The sequence below is a fragment of the Acomys minous genome (assembly GCF_964271855.1).
Source record: "Acomys minous genome assembly, chromosome: 4".
NCBI classification, from domain to species: Eukaryota; Metazoa; Chordata; class Mammalia; order Rodentia; family Muridae; genus Acomys; species Acomys minous.
The window spans coordinates 60203139-60222597 of NC_140486.1; the positions used below are offsets into that span (position 1 = coordinate 60203139).

At 40.3% G+C, this 19459-nt stretch overlaps 1 protein-coding gene across 3 annotated transcripts in view; it reads left to right on the top strand.

Annotated features, from left to right (window-relative positions):
• The window catches only part of RPRD1A (regulation of nuclear pre-mRNA domain containing 1A), a 45830-nt gene that overhangs the window by 11990 nt on the left and 14381 nt on the right, over positions 1-19459 (top strand). For 2 of the 3 annotated variants that reach the window (XM_084780909.1, XM_084780908.1), the window contains exons 2-6: positions 11115-11244; positions 12717-12823; positions 12904-13001; positions 13663-13789; positions 13878-14053. In XM_084780909.1, coding sequence (XP_084637035.1) covers positions 11115-11244; positions 12717-12823; positions 12904-13001; positions 13663-13789; positions 13878-14053 — 638 coding nt within the window. Of the gene's footprint in view, positions 1-11114; positions 11245-12716; positions 12824-12903; positions 13002-13662; positions 13790-13877; positions 14058-15133; positions 18013-19459 lie in introns of those variants that run through there. The other variant, XM_084780910.1, reaches the window with a different exon arrangement.

The window sequence follows — 19459 nt, forward strand, 5'->3', positions numbered from 1 at the left end:
TGCTTTGCCATCCAGCTGTTTACACCTTAAACTTTTTTTTATTAGGCAGTCTCACTTAGTCTGGCCTACTTGCCTCAGCCTACCAAGTGCTGGTAAGCTGTCCTTCCTTCCTTCCTTTTTTCTTTCCTTCCCTCCTTCCTTTTTAAACAACAAACTCAGTGTATCATTTTGTAGCACAGGCTGGCCTTAGTTTCCTGAGTGCTGGTATGACAAGTGAGCTGTCATGTCAACCAGACTAGTGTTTTCCTGTCTCTGTGAGTAGAAGATACTTTCTGGTTGTTATGCTCTGTTAGCTCTTTCTGAAATTGAAACATTTAAATTTTTTATTGTGTATATGTGTACTTGATGGCAAGGAGGGCATGCCATGGAGCACCAGTCAGAGGTCAGAGGACAACTCTGTGGAGTTGGTTCTGTCCTCCCACCTTTACATGGGTATTAGGGATGGAACTCAGGTCATCAAGTTAGCAGCAAGCACCTCCTGGAGTGCTGGGATTACAGGTGTGTGCCACTGTGTCTGGCTTAATTGTCACCTTTTATTGCTCTAAAATTCTTGCGTTGGAATTTAGAATAACAAAGACGTATGTAAAATTGCTTAATAAAAATCCACTGTAAAGAGGGCAGTATAGTGATTTCCAGATTAATTTGTAAATGCTGAGAAATTTTTAATGATTTTTCTTCTTCTTCTTCTTCTTTTTTTTTTAAAGAAAGGGTGTTTTTAATTGCCCAGATTGGCCTTAAATCTTAACATTTGCTGCCTCAGTCTCCTGGCATAGAGATTATGAGATGCACTAGAAGTGTGTGTGTGTGTGTGTGTGTGTGTGTGTGTGTGTGTGTGTGTGTGTGTAGGCTAGAGGACAACATGATGTACTCTATTGTCTGTAATTGAATTCTGGTTGTCAAATTCAGTGGCCAGCACTCTTACATATTAAGTCACCTTGTTGACCCCAGGATTTTTTTTTTAAATAAGAAATTTAGAAATAATTCTGAAGATTATTGGAAAAAAGAATGGAAGCCATTTTGAAGGGAAGCCAGTAGTGGAAGTAGTACCCGTTGTAAATTTCTAGGCAGATTGTAAACTTGCTTTACTCAAAATAGGGATGTTGGGCAGGAGTTAGAAGTCTACAGACAGGAACAGTAGTTGAGGAAGATGCTTGTAGCCTAGAGAGCTGTGGTCATTTTAGACACTCAGCTCCTTGAGAACCAATGGAGTATCAACAACAGGTAATCTTTATCCTACGCAATACAATAGAGAGAAAGCAAATTCCAGGTGAATGAATTAAAAAGCAATTATGCAAACATGAAAAAATGCAATTTACCATTACTTTTTGTAGTGTCAAATGGTTTTTCTTAATAGGCTATTGGCCAAGATTCAGGTAGGAATAGATTTAGCTACACAAATCTCCTAAAGTTTGTGAATATAGAAAATAACAAATTTCAATGTGAAACAACAATTCTAGATAAGATATCTAAAGCATGAAAAGGGCTAATTTATTCACAAGTATAAATTAATAAGAAAAAGCAATTTTCTCAGCTGAAACCAGGTAATGTGATGTGAACAGAAAGGAGGAAGTAATAAACGTGTTAGGAACTCAGCCTCACCCGTGGTGGCACACACCTTTAGTCCCAGTGCAGGCACAGGGCCAGCCTGGTCTACAAAGCAAATTCTAGGACACCAGGACAGCTAGAGCTGCACAGAGAAACCCTGTCTCCCACAAACACACGAACAAACAACCCCCTCAGGCACACTAGTTTGGAGGTGAGATAAAAGTACTATTTGTTGCACAATATTGGCAAAATTTCAAAATACTTGTACAGTGTGTTGTTGGCACCAGGAATTCACATGTGCTTTTGGTGGACATGAGAACATTTGTTGAAATTTACCGTGTACTTTTTAATATATTATCTCTGCCTCTTGGGATCCATCCTGTATTAATATTTGCTCAGACTTATGGGATAAAAAGTGCCAATGATTTGAAACTTTTGTATCATGCATGAAGAAATGAGCTTATTCAAAAGTGTTTGGTAATGTCTGTTTATCAGTACAAAAGGTGCTGTCTAGATGAAGTGTGTTGGCTCTTTTAAAAGCATTTCATTATTGAAAAAGTGTGTATTGACTTGATATGTAGAATGGTTGAAAGATGCATACACTAAGTTACTCACTTATGTTTATCTGTAATGGAGCATAGAGATATGAGGATATCTCACTAGCTCATTGCTTATAATGGCTAGGCAGTGGTGGTGCATGCCTTTGTCCCAGCACTTGGGATGCACAGACAGGTGGATCTCTAGCAGAGGCAGGTGGATCTCTGTGTGTTCAAGGCCAACCTGGGCTACAGAGTGAGTTCCAGGACAGTCAAACCTACACACTGAGAAACTCCGTCTCAAAACAAACAAACAAACAAAACCAAAATAGCCATATACAAAAGTTAAGAATAGCCAGATACTTTGTGAACCACCATCCAGTTTCAGCATCATTTCTCTGAGATAGGCCTTCATGTCTGAAGGCTGACCTCTAACTTACTGTACAGTCAAGCATGACGTTGAGCGTAATGATTTTTTTGCTTCCATCTCTCAGTGCTGGGATTACTAGTGTGCACTGCTGCTTCCTGCTTATGCAATTCTGGGATTGAACCCAAAGTTTCTTTACACATGGTAGGCAGGTACCTTCTAGTTGAGCTTCAGTAGCCTTAACTGTAGCGTCAGCCCTGGTTTCAGCATTAGTGACACTGTGTCTTCGCTGTTTCATGCCTGTGACTTCTCCATTTTGCTACTTGATTCTTCCCCTGGTTAGAGCAAGTGTCAGATATAGAGAGACATTTTATCATAACACATCAGGAATGTATTTACCATAGTTTAAGATTTATATTAAATTTTTAATACAACCATAGGGGGCAGTCATACCTAATAAAATTAACCATAATTCTTTTTAAATTCATGTGTGTGTGTGCGGTCATTTGTGCCCCACTGAGCTATCATAATTATGAGCCCCATAGCTGATTATTTTCAACCTAGTCTATGTTTAGTATCCCAGGTTCCCTTAGAAATGTCTTGAATAATAATACTATAAAGGAGAATTCACACATAGATTTTGGTTGACAGATCTTTTTTTCACTTTATCCTCCTTTAATTTTGAGACAGAATTTCACTGTGTAGCCCTGGCTGACCTAGAACGTGCTATGTGGATCATACCGACTTAAATCTCACAGAGATCTGCCTACCTTGCCTTTTCCGTGCTGGGTTTAAAGGTATGCAAACACCATGCCTGGCATCCTTTCTCTGTTTCTTGTTTCTTGTTTTTTATTCCATGTAATTTATTTGCTGAAGAGATTGTATCCTGTGGACCATAGAATTTCTCTCATGTTTGTCTTGAGCTAGGCATGTTGGTGTATACTTGTGATTTTAGCACTCTGGAGACAGGCAATAGAATGAGCATAAGTTCAAGGCCTACCTGGTCTAGGTAGGGTTCTATCTAAGGAAAGTAGCCAGGGCTACATAGTGAGACCTTGCTTTAAAGGAAAATATAGGCTTCAGACGGGGCAAAGGAATTGATACAGCTTTCTAGAAGGGTGATGCTTACATAGAACAAGGAGAACAAAAGACAGAAATCCCAGCTCCAGTTCGTCTGGCCTTTTGTAGTATTCTCAGTGTTCAGCTGTAGCCTGCAACTATGCTGACATGGTACCTGAGACAATCAACTGGAGGTTAAAAAAAAAAAAGAAAAGAAAAGAAAAAAACCTCCATAGCAAGACCTTGTCTCATAACACCCACAAACCAAACCAACAATAGAGGAGTGCTTTATCTTTTACTTGTGGTTCAGTCCATGGCCACCTGCCATGGCCTCCCGAGTGCTGGGATTAAATGTGTCCACCATCACATCTGGCATTATAGGGAATATTCGGAATTTCTTCTATTTGAATCTTGGTTCCACAAGAGGAAAAATTGAAAATTGTACTTTGGTGTTAGGATCCAACCAGTCTAAGCTGGCTAGCAAGTTCCAGGGATCTACTTGTGTTTGCCTTCTTAGCACCACATTTGTCTGTCTGTTGAGATTGGATCTCACTATTTACATAAGGATGACCTGTAACTCACAGAGATCTTCTTGCTTCTGCCTTCCGAGTGTGGAGTGTAAAGGCATGTGCCACCCCATGCCTAGTCCAAGGCAGCTTTCCAGAACAAGGAAAGCTATAAAATCAAGATACTTTCCAAATACCTTGGTGAATACATCAGGTAAACTGACTATAGCAAAATGAGAAGAATTTTGCAAGGACCTCAACAGCATTCTTTCTTAACTTTTTTGATTTTGTTTTGTTTGTTTTTAGAGACACAGTTTCTCTGTGTAGCCCTGGCTGTCCTGGAACTGGCTTTTTGTAGACCAGGCTGGCCTTGAACTCACTTAAATCCTCCTGCCTCTGCCTCCTGAGTGCTAAAACTAAAGGCATGTTCCACTGTGCCTTACATCTTTCCTAGCTTTTTAAATTTTAAATTAAATTTTTAGTCACAGGATATTAGGTCTGGCTCAGATGGCTAGTTAGGAAGGTAAAGATAACTTACCATCCCAACACTTGGGGAGGCAGAGGCAGGCAGATCACTGTGAGTTTGAGGCCAGCCTGGTCTACAAAGGGAATCTAGGACAGCAAAGGCTACACAGAGAAACTCTGCCTTGAAACAAACAAACAAACAAACAAACAAACAAAAGATAACTTATTATGAGGCTCTGGGCCTGCAACATTCTAACCTCTCTATAGTACTCCTTTGCAGGCACAGTTTGTTTCCAGAAATTCTTGTTTAAGGTTATCTAGCCAATTCATATTCTGTCTGTCTCTTTCCCTTGCCTCTCTTTTCCTCCCTTACTTTTCTTTCTCTACCTATCTCCCTCCAAGGCCTCGTGCATACCAAGTAAGTGTTCTTCCATGAAGCTGTCTTCCGAGTTCTTAGAACTCTTCATCTTACAAACCTGGAATGTCTCAACGTAAGTTAAACAATATCCTCTGCTTCTGAACCTTCATGTCATCACCCTCCTGTACTCTGGGCCTGTGGTTTTACTTTGGGTACTGCACACAAGGAAGAGGAGAATAGTGCTGTAATATGGTATCATTTTTCCTCCTGGTCCCAAGCTCTCAGAATAATGACTCATGACACTCAAAATATGTTTACAGATACCTAGGCCATATTGCTAGGCTCTTCTCTGACTAGCTCATTATTTAAAATAGCCCATTTATTTTAATCTACATTCTGTCATGTGGCTGGTTACCTCTGCTCGGGTACCCTGCATCTGTCCTCCTCACATCTTTTGGTGGCAAATCTACTGCACCTTGCTCTATCCCAGAATCCTTTCTGTTTACTGGATGTCCTACCTTCTATTCTACTCTTTCCTATTGGTCCTAGGTTTGTTTGTTTTTTTTTAATTCACAGGCAAGGCATCCATACAATACATAAGATATTCTCTCTACAATTCCCCCTTTTAGTCCAATAAAAGGCTCCTTTTCTTCCATAATAAACTATATACAATAAGAGCAATTGTGAAAACTATAAGGTAAGATTTACATTCACATTGTCTAGTCCTTTTGCATCTAGCAACTTTGGAGAAGGTATTCTATCCTTTGTCTTGATGAGTTCAGAGTTCTGTACTTAAATCTTTTGTTTGTTTTGATTTTTGTTTTAGTTTTTGTTTTTTGAGACAATGTTTCTTTGTGTAGTTTTGCCTGTCCTGGACTTGCTTGTAGACCAGGTTGGCCTTGAACTCACAGTGATCAGTCTGCCTCTGTCTCCGTGACAGAGGAGTCACGGGAATAAAGGCATGTGCCACCATGCCAAGCTTCCTAAATCATCTTCTCTCATAACTTGCATTATCAACCTAAAAACATCTAGATCGAAAACAATCTTCTTAAATTCTAAGCAACTTAAGCTAATTGTTAGACTACAACCAGTCTTCAACCCCGTCAGAGACTTGAGAAGGAATAAATGTTGCCTGAGTATGCAAAAAGTGCAGGCAAGCACTTCCAACATTATAGAACTGGCAGCGGCAGTTGGCTACTTGGATAGTCACCCAAATTTTTCAGCAACTGTTGGGGCATCTTTTTCACCCTTCTGAGCCAGTATATCTGACACATATTTGTGAAGCAGGAATTATAAAGGGTTGCTTACCTTGTTTTGGTAGAACTTGGCAAATGACTTGCCTGCATCCAAGTTTTGCCCATTTCAGACAGCACTCTGTCTGCAAAGGGAGTAAGGGCAGTTATTACCCAGTGGCCAGCTTTCCACAATTGAAGCAAACTCCATAAGGAGATTCTTCAATGCTCATCATCTTCTGAGATCAATGGGGTGCTGCCAGGAGCCGACATCTCTTATTGTTAGAAAAGCCTTAAAATAATAAAACTTCTCCCTCCCTCCCTCCCTCCCTCGCTTTCTTCCCTCCCTCCCTCCCTTCCTTCTTCCTTCCTTCCTTCCTTCCTTTCTTTGGATAGGGGTTCTCCTAAACTAGCTTTGTAGACCAGGTTGGCCTAGAAGTCACAGAGATCCGTCTGCCTCTGCCTCCCAAGTGCTGGGATTACAGGCATGTGCCAACACATCCGAGCATCTAATAAAGCATCTTTAAGTGCCATTTTTTGTAGGTTTCTGAAGACTACCTATCTATCTGTACAGATTCACATAATGTATAATCATTCTCTTCCTAATCTGAGCATATCTGAATAGGCAAACATGACTTGTTTCCAGCTATTTACTATCTGTTCAGCCTAGGATGTATATTTCTGCAATAAAATAAACTAGTATCTGACATGACCATGAGCTTGATTGACTTAGCTATTAACTTGCGTTACTTAAATATTCTAAACAGTTTGTAATAGGAGCTATTAAAAGGGCTAGAACTAAACCTTGTATATATGAGTTGAAAAGTCCAATACCTTATATAGTAGTTGAAACATATATACATTATATACGTCAAAATAACTTTAAATTTGCATCAGTATACAATAAAACAATGTAAACTGTAAATGTGTATCAATATAAAAAACTATACCAATACAAGCAAAGAAAACTTTATTTTTGTATCAGTATACAAAATCAACACCAATGTTAGATTATTGACTTTTTAAAATGTTCTTTGGTTATTCAATAATCTATCCTTTTCTCATTTCTGTATTGTTTTTATATGATACTCCTATATTTACCTCCTTCTTCTCAACCCCTTCCCTCTCACCTAAGGAAGAAAGAGGGGTAGAGAAAAGAAAAGGAAAAAGAGAAATCCCTGAGTCCAAACTCCTATATCTACTTCCCTTCCTGATCAAGACCAATTAATAACTTGTAGGCAACCCCTTTTTAATGATATGTATTCATCTCCCAATAGTATGAGGGAAAGCTCCTCACCTTGCCTTAAGAAAATGGGACTTCATTCTCTTAAAATTGCTTTCTGCTGGTTTGGGGAATAGTATTCCTTTTTGGTTGACCAAGAACATTGGGAAAATGGTTAAGAAAGCTAGCTGTAACATTTGTTGTCTAGTCTCTAAATGCTGGGAAAATTCAGGCTTACATGATGTCCTGTTTGGAACAGTCTGAAAGCCTGGACCAATTGGGATCAGCAGCTTTCTTTGAAGCAGTCCTGAAAGCAAGCTTTCAAACAGCAACAAACGCTGGATCAAGCAGGATGCTAGAATAAATGCGTCTCAGCATCCTGGAGAATGAGTCTTGCCAAGACTGTCTCCATTCTATTGGTGTTTGGCCCTTTTGTTTTGTAAACATATGAACTCTGACAAGTAATACACAGTTTTGCAATTAAATATTATGGAATGCTCAATGTACACATCAAATAATCCTCTAACCTCTGTTCTATGGTCTCTAATCTAGCATCTAATTTTTAGTCTCTTCTTTCTCCAAGTCTGTCTTACTCTGATCTCTCCTAAAGAGAATATACAATGTAATGATCATTTTTATGCTTATAAGCCAAACAAAGTTATACAGAATCCAGACGCATTGTATCTTCCTCCATTTTTTTTTAACATAGGAAATATTTTTTCCATCTCCTTCCCTAAGAACTTTACTTTTCTATTTTCAAACCAAAATTTTTTCTATAATTTAAAAAAAAATATATATACCCATTTTCTCTTCTCTTTTATTGTTTTCTAAACTCAGTACCTTGCTAGTTCAGACTCTGGGGGCTTCTCAGTTTACATCTGGTGCTGTCATTAGCCCTGCTCAAGCCCCTGCTTTCTCCACCCCACAGCCACCCCCAAGAGAGACTGAAGGGAGGGGAGAGGAACCTGAACCCTGAGGGTCAGCGCCTCCTGGGGGGCGCGTTCAGCTTAGCTCATAGGGCAGCTGGGCCCACAGCAGGATGGTCTGCTACCTGCTCTTCACAGGCCTCCATTCTCCCTAGCAGCAGTTTTTCTATAAGCAGGGGTCCTCTTTAAAAAAAAAAAAAAAAAAGGAGTAGAGTCCATCTGTAGTATGGTGTTATGTTTTCCCTCCTAGCCCCAAGCTCCTGGAATATTGACTCATGAAACTAGGTATATTTGCAGATACCTAGGCCATATAGCCAGGCTCACTTCTGATTAACTCATAATTTAAAATAGCCCACTTATATTAATCTACATTTTGACACAGGGCTGGTTATGTCTGCTCAGGTACCAGGTGTCTGTTGCCCTCATATTTTCTTGTGCCGAATCTCCACCTTGGCTCTATCCTGGAATCCTTTCTGCCTGCCGGATGTCCTATCTTCTATTCTACTCTTTCATATAGGCCATAGGTTTTTTTTTTTTTTAATTGATAGGCAATGCATTCATACAGTATACAAGATAGTCTCTCTACATAGTGATTTGATTATCTTTTTGTGGCTGGATTCTTCTATTTAGCATCTATGTTGTAGACTGTCAGAATTTTTTTCCTTTATCAAGCTGAATAACATTCAGATGGGGGGCTGAACAGCACATTTTATCCATTGGTGAACATGTATATTAGATCTTGGCTGATTTCGTGCTTACCTCTTTCACTATGGGTAAATTGCCTTTTTGATATTTCTTTGCTCGATTAAAAAATAGCTATAATAATTCTTTATAATATTTGGATTAAATTACATATATATATATATATATATATATATATATATATAACATTGCTTAGTGTAGTGTATGGCACATAATACAAGTTCAAAAAATATTGTCATAACTAAGAAAGGAGCCTGTTCATTGGCTCAAGCTCCATTCAGAAGTACCACAGGCAGACTCTCATTTAGATAAGAAAAAAAAAACTTTTAAAAATCATTTTGATGGAGGCTGCACAGGGTGGTGCATGTTTTTAATCTCAGCAGTTAGGATCACTGAGTTTGAGGTCATTCTGGTCTACATAGCAAAATCCAGGACAGCTAAACTACATAGAGAGACGCTGAAATTGGGCTGGAGAAATAGCTCAGTGGTAAAGAACACTGACTGCTCTCCTAGAGGACCCGCATTCATTTCTCAGCTCCCACACTGGGGCAGCTCACAGCCACTCCAGCTCCAGGGGCTCTGACCTCCACAGGTATGTACACAACATCACGTACACTCACACACATAACATACGTATATACATATTAATAAAATAAGAGCTTTTAAAAATCATTTGATGGTAGAGAAAGTGAAAACTTGATAACTATCACTTTTTTTCCCCGTGGGTGGGATTGAAAGGGTGCTCATGAGTAAAAGAGAAGGCAGAATACTAGGAAAGCTGCCCTCTGAATCCTCTTCCTGGAGGGGTCTTGCTGTTGTCATGTAATCAGACAAAAACCTCAGTGAACTAGATAATGGGGATTCTTAGTTTTTTTCCATTGTCCTTCACCAGCAACTTTTAAAAGCAGGAAAAGCAGCAACTAGAGCAGGGCCGCGGCTGAAGAGTGACCTGGCTCAGCCTCCAGGCTGATACACCTCTCTGTTGTGTTTTGCAATATGAGAAGGCTGGTTTCCAGCTTGCTCTTAAAGGTGTGAACTGAAAAGTGGCACTTGAATATATTGAGTGCTTAAACTCACAAAACTAGTCAATGCGGCTTGATGAAGACACTGCCTGAAATAAGATTAGTGAGCCCACATTTCCCGACCACTGTCCTAGGTGTGCCGCTTCTGAGTACTAATTGTGCAACATTTGGTGCTTCATGTTAAATGAGTCACGTTTAATACCATTGTGCTGTGGTAGAATAATTGGTTAAAAAGATGTTGTGACCACAGTTACTGAAATCTTGTTGCTTCCCTAGGATGAGCATGCAACAGAATATAGCAAGTAGAGGGGTGTTTTGTCAAGATGGACTCAATCAATGATTTAAGGTCATGTAATCTAAAGAGGGAAAATCTAACCTTTGATCATTTTGTCTCCCTGATGTTTAAATGGCAAGTAGTTATTGCATAAGGCAAGTGTATGTAGTTCAGTGATATGTCTTGCAATCTGTTCTGTATTTTGTATGTGGCTGTTTGACAATATTTAGTGGTTTTGAGTCCATTAAAACATTCTATTCAGAGCCGGGCGTGGTGGCGCATGCCTTTAATCCCAGCACTCGGGAGGCAGAGGCAGATGGATTGCTGTGAGTTCAAGGTGAGTTCAAGGCCAGCATGGTCTACAAAGAGAGTCCAGGACAACCAAGACTACCCAGAGAGACCCTGTCTCAAAACAAACAAACAAACAAACAAACAAACAAAAAACCAACCAAAAACCAAAACAAAGCATTCTATTCAATATTTAGAATGCTGTCTTAGTAATGTGACTCATCCCTACCTTATTAAATAGCTATATTCAGTTTTCTGTAAAGCTTAATACACAATAGACTCACGGAGATGTAGTTTTGTGCATGTATGAGGATTTCTGTATACAAAATATATTGAGCTTCAGAATGATGGTGAGACCAGGAATAAAGGATCCATGTGGCTCTGGGGCCATGATAAACCTGCAAGGGGACTGTGACATCCACCACTTACCCCTGTTTACCTTTTAGACCGACTCTCTTCCCCACCCCACTCCATGACCAACTTTGATGTTAGCAGCTGTGAACTGATGAATTTTTTTAGGGGAAGCTGGAGCTGTTGATGTGCTAAGAAAGTTTGCTCAACTCACATGAGGATGTTTTAGTGTCTTAATTTTTTTCCCCCCTAACTTTTTAGCCAAACCCAACAGGAAGCTTACCTTTCTCTACCTGGCCAATGACGTCATTCAGAACAGCAAAAGGAAGGGACCAGAGTTCACAAAAGATTTTGCACCAGTCATAGTGGAGGCATTCAAGCATGTTTCAAGGTAGGATCCTTTCTGTACATGAGGTAAGAGTCAGTAAGAGAAACAGGATGTATTTGTTTAAAGCTTTCCTGTGGTGTGTGATGGTTTTGCTTTCTGTGAGGATTTGAGCCGCTGCCAAGGGGAATTTGGAGTACTTGATCACAGCTTTCCTGTAAGAGACCTGAAGTCCTCCTGTATCCTGCTGGGATGAACATCACTGAAAGTCAGTGAAGGAATGGAACTGAAAATGTGTGCTTGTAGGACTCCATCTAATGTCTGATATTCTGGACTTAATACCACAATGTTTCTTCAGTTTTCTAGTGTGTTTATATATTTCCTAACAGTTTTAAGGGCATTAGAAAATAAGATATGCTGGGCAGTGGTGGCGCACGCCTCTAATCCCAGCACTCGGGAGGCAGAGGCAGGCGGATCACTGAGTTCGAGGCCAGCCTGGTCTACAAAGTGAGTCCAGGACAGCCAAGGCTACATAGAGAAACCCTGTCTCGAAAAACCAAAACCAAACCAAACCAAAACAAAAAAAACCCAGAAATAAAAGATATTTAAAATAAAAATAAACTTTCCAAAATGATTTTCTTCAGGTAATGTCTTGTGTAGGAATCGTTTAGTTTATGCATTCTGAAATGTTTGCATTTTGTTTTTGCGTGTGCACATGCACATAGATGAAGATTAGAGTTGGTTCTCTTCTATAATGTAAGTCTCAGGGATTGCATTCAAGTCCCTAGGTTTGTAAGACAAATGCAAAACCCAGGTGAGGTAGTGCTGAAGGAAATGGCAAATGATTGAAAGTCACCTATGTCTCATTGTCCTGTGGAGCCTGTCCTCAGATTTGCTCTCACTTCTCAGGCAGTCCTCCTGATCTAACTGGGCTACGTCGCTCAGGGTGCTGTCTGTAGCACCATGCTCTTATTCATAGTGCTTATGAACAGGACCTGCTGTAAAGCTCCATTGTGTTTGTACACCAAAGATATTGATGGGTTTGGTAAGGTTAAAAGGTGCCAAGAGACTGTCCTTTAACTCCTTTCATGTGGGAACATCACTTTATAAACCCTTAGTGTCTGCTCCTAAAGCTTGGCAATTAAACAACCCCCCTCCCTTTTTTTTTTTTTTTTTGAGACAAGGTTTCTCTGTGTAGTCTTGGCTGTCCTGGACTCACTTTCTAGACCAGGCTAGCCCTGAACTCACAGTGATTTGCCTGCCTCTGCCTCCCAAGTGCTGAGATTAAAGATGTGCTCCACCATGTCCAGCCTTAAAACTGTTTTGATTTACAGTTTTGTTACTGAGCTCTTAAGGGAGGTGAGGGCAGTGTTTCAGTCACACCTTGCCTGCGCTGCTGCCTGGGGTGCTCAGCATGCCTGGTTAGCTCTTACTGGGAGCCAGTATTTGGTCCCATTTTAAATCACTGTTACTTTGTGCCAGCACTCACTGTGCAGTTCTACTGTTAGTGTTTTACTTTTTTTCCTTTTTAAATGTAGTGAAACTGATGAAAGCTGTAAGAAGCACCTTGGAAGAGTGCTATCTATTTGGGAAGAACGCTCTGTTTATGAAAACGATGTATTAGAACAACTTAAGCACGCACTGTGTAAGTACAGGATCTTGACCTCGCTGTGTGATCCTCTCAGGAAAACATCTCATTAAAACTTCATTCTTTTAAAAAATCAGATGGAGATAAGAAGACAAGGAAGAGGACCTATGAGCAAATAAAAGTGGATGAGAATGAAAATTGCTCCTCTCTAGGGTCCCCAAGTGAACCGCCACAGGTAAAACTAAAGACAGCTCTGGGATTTTCACTCTGATTTTCAGGCTTTGATTTCAGTGTTCTGGGTACAAGAACTAAGTTAATCTCTTTTCTGGTTAACAAATTGCTTTTGTTTGAAGTAGTATGCTCTCTCTGTGTGTGTGCATGTGTAGCAGAGGGAGAGAGTGTGTGAAAGATTTTGTTGTTATTTTTGCTTTTTTTGAGTCAGGGTTTATGTGTAGGCCTGGTTGTCCTAGAACTCACTATATAGACCAGGCTGGCCTCTAACTCACAGAGAACCACCTGTCTCTGCCTCCCGGGGCCTCTGCCAGCACCACGGCTGCTCTTAACCTTAGTTAAGCCTTAGCCTGAGGACTAACTTTGATTTGGTCCCAGCACCCATTAGGGAGACATCTATGATTCCAGTTCCAGGGCATTGGGCACTCTTTTCTGGCCTCTGAGGACACCAGGCATAATCATGTTACACAGATAGACAAACACAGAGGCAAAACACAAGAAAAAGCATTAGTCTAAAACTGTTATTCTTAAAAAGGTTGTCTTGGGGAGTATTACACTGTAGTGAATGAATACATCATGAGGCTAGGAATATGAAAGAGGTATCAAGTCCTCTATATTTGCTAGAGCTTTATTTCTTTTGGTTCTGAAATTGTATAATTTTTTAGACACTCGACCTTGTTAGAGCATTACAAGATTTAGAAAATGCAGCCTCCGGGGACGCAGCAGTCCATCAGAGGATCGCCTCTCTGCCTGTTGAAGTTCAAGAAGTGTCCCTGCTTGAGAAGATAACAGGTGAGGGAGGGAGGGGAGGCAGGCGGGGTGGGGGCTGCGTGGCCCCGTTTCCTCCTGGGATAATTGTGTTCCCCTTTGCTTTTCTTAGATAAAGAATCTGGAGAAAGGCTTTCTAAAATGGTAGAGGATGCTTGTATGCTGCTGGCAGATTATAATGGCAGACTGGCGGCAGAAATAGATGATAGAAAGCAACTCACTCGAATGTTAGCAGATTTTCTTCGTTGTCAAAAGGAAGCCCTTGCAGAGAAAGAACATAAATTGGAAGTGCGTAACCTTTTCCTTCTTTAGTGCATATTTGATTTAATTTTAATATACCTTAGTATTATCTGTGCATCTTAGCGTGCTTGTGTCATGGACTGTTTACACGTTGGCCCAGGTAAGCTTTTTCTTGCTGTCAAGAGTTCTTCCCTGCACTTGAACCACAGCAGCCTGATTAAGTAAAATTTAAACCCTTCAAGCACAAAAACAATAGTAACATGAAACAATAACAAGTCTAATGAAGTCGTTGTTAGTGGCAGTAAATTGTTCCCTTTATTGAATTCCTATTCATAGCACGTATCATCTTTTAAGTCTATCATTAAGTATTCAAATTATCCTCTCCACTTCCTGATTCTCACACTTCCCATATTCCCCAACATGCACACTCTCTGGGCTTGCACATGCTGTTCTGGAGAAGATTATTGATGAATTAGCTTTGGTTGCTAACAGTTGGTGACGAGGCTGGGGGCTCATGAGCTGATAAAGAAGTATTTATTTTGATCAGAGTAACCATTGTCAGTGTAGGAGAGCTGGGCTTGGTGTATTTAGAAGACCATTTGAGTGGCTAGTTCTTATTGGAACTATTCTTAATTCCAGTACTATGTACGAATGTCCTGTTTGAGTTTTATAGACAGTCATCCTAAATTTGTAGGTGTATCATGGGTACTGCCTCTTAAGTCTGTTTTTTATTTTTTAGCTTTTGGTATATTAGTTTCTCAACAAGCCCCACGAGGTGCTTGTAGTGGCTTGCTGTTGCAGGTCTGAGAGAGCTGCTTGATTATTTCACTGCAGGTGCTCAACTCTTAATTTTGTACTGTGCTTTTTCAATTGGCTCCTTCTCTGCTCACATAAACTTGCTCAATTATTGGCACTATGCTCTGTCCTGGAAGAGGTTGCCCAATTGAAATGGAAAAGATGCAGTGGAGTTTCTTAGACCATGAATGTGGTAGTTGACTTGCCTGTTTCTAATGTTTGAGTGGCCTTCAGTCTTAATATATTCGCAGCGCTGAGGGTGAGTATGTCAGCAGTTTTTGTCTTCAGCCTTTTGGTACAGTTTCTTTAACTTCTGTTGAGCTTCTATTGCAGATATTGGACGCGGCGTACCTTCTATTGATGCCATCACCAATAGCATATTCTTCCGGCTAAAAATAAACATCAAACTCCAAAGCCTGTATCGTCTCATGTTTTTGAAAATTGAAGAACAAAGCTTTATTATTCTACTTAATACCTGCTTCCTCACTTTTGATGTTGACTATCATTGGCTTCAAAAATAGCATTTATATTTTACATGCAACTATAGAAAATATATCACCACCCACTCTCCCACCCTTTTTGCTGGTACATTCTAGTCAAATTTTCTAGTTAATAGTCCTACACAGAGCTGATGAAGATAATGCTAACACTTATATGTCTCAGGGGAACTGTTGTAGGCACTTCACACCATCACCTTTCAGCCCCATGCAGCAGGGTATGCTATTATCCACACTTGATAGTCATGGAGACAAGGCTCAGGGAGTGAAGTAGCTAGCTCCCATGTTTCCACAAAGCACTATTGGATTGTTGAGAGCTCAGACACCAGCACATCATCCAGCATCAGCGCATTTACTTCCAAAGCCATAGTGCCTTCCTATTTTTACAGGAAGAAGTATACCCCTTTGGCAAAGCAGAAGTCTTATTTCTCCAGCTTTATCTAATCCTTCCCTTGCCATCGAGTCACTGGCTTGAAACAGAGTCTTGTAAGGAGTTTCTTTTTGTTCAGCATGACTGAATTTTATATTGAAGAAGTCACATCATTTCCGATCAGTTTTTTGTTTTTTAAAATCTTTGCTTTTTCAAGACAGGGTTTCTCTGGTTAGCTCTGGGTGTCCTGGATCTCACTTTGTAGACAGTGCTGGCCTCAAACTCAGGGATCTGCCTGCCTCTGCCTTCTGAGTGCCATCTTTGAAGGTGTGTGCCACCATGCCCAGCTCATGATCACATTTTAAAGATACTATTTACATAAACTAAGAAGTTTAAAATAGCAAGAACTTATTGTAAATTGAAGTAAGCCATTTTTTGGTTGTTGTTGTAAGCTGTGACAGTGACTTGAGATTTAGACATACTTTGTTATAGTAGGCATCATCACCCTGAAGTAGTAGGGACTGAGGATCGTTCGTAGTTTTATATCAGCTGTGATGTTTCAGGTCACCTTCCTCAGGAGTCTCAGTTAAACTGATGAAGTATTGAAGTATTAATTGTGTGAATGTTGCCTATTACAGCTCATTCTGGGGTGGGAAGATGGCTCACTGAATCAAGTTCTTTCTGGGCAAGCATGAAGAGTTGTGTTAGGATCCCAGCCCCCATGCAAATGATGGACATGGTGATGTATACCTGCCTACCCAGTGCTGGTAGGCAGAGAACCCCTAGGGCTTGCTAGCCAGTCAGGATAGCTGAATCTGACTTCAGGTCCAGTGAGAGACCCTTCATCAAAGTGGAGAGCAGTGGAGAAAGATACCCGGCTGCTAGCCTCTGTTCTTCACATGCATTTGTGCTCAAACACAAAGACTCTTACTGCCTCTGTTAAACCGTTCACATTCATTACAGTAGTTTGTTTGCTATGGATAGAACAATGCACATGTTTGTGTAGTTGTATAAGTCTCTTTGAAGGGTCTGTTCCCAGTAGGTCTCATTTGTGCTAGGCATCCAGGCCAGACTCTCAAAGCCTGCAGTGTGAGGACAGCTTTCGTGTATAATTTCACCCATGCTGAATGTTGGTAATCTTTTTAGGATTTGTATGTTTGAAGGGTTTGGTTTAATTTTCCTACAATTTTATGTATCTTTTCACCACTTTTAGGTCCTAGTTTTATGTCTTCATATATCTCTGCCTGTGTGTGTATGTGTGTGTGTGTGTGTGTGTGTATGAAAACATATATAAAGCCATAAACTCTGATTTTTGTGTTATTTTCCAATAATTTTATTGGGATTTATTTTGCATATGATACAGAGATGTGATAGTTATTGTTCCTTTACTGATTAATAATTAATGGCTAAGTGTAGTGATTCATGTCTCCTAATCTTAGCATGCTCCAGATTAAAGCAGGAAAGCATAAGTTTGAGGCCAGCTTGGTCTTTGTAGGAAGTTCCAGGCTGGCCTCTGCTACATAGTGAGATTCTGCCCTAGCCCTCTCCCCTAAAACCCAAAAATAATGGCTCTCTTTACTACTGAAATGCCATTCTTGCCAAGCTTAATTCCTGAATATGCATATGACCTCTAAGTCTGACGCTTAATTGTGCAGATTGTGACTTTGTTTTCTAATATCATTCATGTTTGTCATTTCATCTAATCTTTGGTTGTTGTATATGAAAGTTTATTCCTTCTCATTATTTCCATGCTTTGCATTTTAATTGAGAGTGCTCATTCCTTTATCATGTCATGGGTCATTTTTTCCCTGTTATTTATACCTAAGATAAAGTTTAATTTACAAGTAGATATAATAAGGAATTAATAGCAGTACAATAATTAAAATAATATATTAAAACATGCATATAAAATGTAGTTTCTCTCCCTCTAGGTTTGTGCAGTAAATTTTGTGGACCGTGGTGGCCTAGGATGACTGACCCTGTGGGGAGAGAAGCTGGGAGGAGGACTGCTTACTAGAAAGACCAATTCAGGCCTCAGTTTGGCTCAGTAATTTGAACAAAGGAAAAATGGCCACTTTTTTGAAAGTGTACCTATTTTGTCTTTTCCCTTTAACAAGAGGAGCACCCAAACGATTTGTGACTGCGGGGGAACAGTGCCAAGTTAATTAATGCAGTAAAATATTACAATAGCAGTTTTCTTTAACCAGAAGTCCCCTAATGATTGACATAGACATAGACAAACTATGATTTATTATTAAGTTGTAGACACTATGCTGGGCAGATTCTGAGCTTTTCTAATCCTACTACCTTTAAAACCCACATAAAAGCCAATCACTTGCCAATCTGATGACTCCCAGGGTGCCTTCTGTTGCATCAGTCTGTCCTTACAGCCACGCGCTCATGGCCACGCCTTTGTCTAGCTTCCTCTTCCTGCTACCTCTTCTGCTGTTCCTCCCTCTCTCCTCTAACCTCTCAAACCCAAGCCTGGGAACCTAAGACTCCGCCTGTCTCTTTACTACCCAGTCATAGGCTTCAGCATCTTTATTTAGCCAATCAGAGATAATTGGGGAACATTCCTTATCATCACATGGTTCCAGGAGATATTTCAACATTCATAACCATGCCCATAGCAGGGCTGTAACCAGATCTCAAGGCACTGAAATCACAGTTGGACCTTCCCCCAACACAAATGCATCTGAATCATTGGGCTGGGATTCACCTATGTTCCTAACTCAAGGGATGGAGAGCATGTGCATATGAACAGGTATGCTGCCTACAGAGGCAGAGCACTTACTTAGCTGGTGTGCGCCTTTAATCCCACTATTTGGGAGACAGAGGCAGGCAGATCTTTGTGAGTTTGAAGACTGCCAGAGCTACGTAGTAAGATCCTGTCTCAACGAAACAAAAGAAAGAAAGAAAAGTTATTCTAATTGGCTGTGTTAAAATTCTCTTCAGTCAACAGTAGCTTTGCTGAGTGACCGTGTCCTCCTTTTTTTTTTTAAATCATGCACATACCAGGATGTTCATCTCTTAGTGCTTTTGAAGACATGTTCTTTTTTCAGAAAGACTTCTGTTGAATTTTAGTTTTGCTTTTGAATTTCTTAGAGCTTTTCAACATATTATTACATACATTAAGTGTTCTGAATTGCTCCTCCAAATTGCTCATCTTTTCTCATGTTTTAACCACTTCTAAAATGATTTTTTCCTCTATATTCTGTCACTGTTGCTGGCTTTTGTCTTCTAAAATGCAGTCTTTGCTGGTCTAATGTTTGTGGTTGTGCCATCCTCATTTGGGGGAGGGGAGCTGTTCATTGAGATAAGATCCCCCTCTGTAGTACAGGCTGGCCTGAAACCAGAGAGATTCCTCCCTCAGTCTTCCAAGTATTGGAATTAGAGGCATTTCCCACTATGCCCAGGTTAATGTTGGGTAGAGTTGGTTTTGCCAGTTTGTTGTAGGTCTGTGTTGAAGAAAGGGGATTTACTGTTACAGGTGCTTAACTAGTTTGCTAACTGTTGCTTACGGTGAGTTAAGAGGGGATCAGAAGTCAATATTTGGACTTCTGGACTTGCTTGAGACCTGACTGGAAGTGGGTTTTCCCAGGTGTGCTGAATACTCTCTAGTGTGCCTGCTGTTGTAGGATTTTACCTTGCTTTGGGAGCCATAGGAAACCCAGGCTTCCTTTTAAAAAATGACTTGAAGTGAGTTAGCAAGGATTATGAATGTCTGCGATGATTCTAAAATATTCATGCCTTCAGAACTTGGCAGAGATCACAGCAGTGTCAGACCTGTTC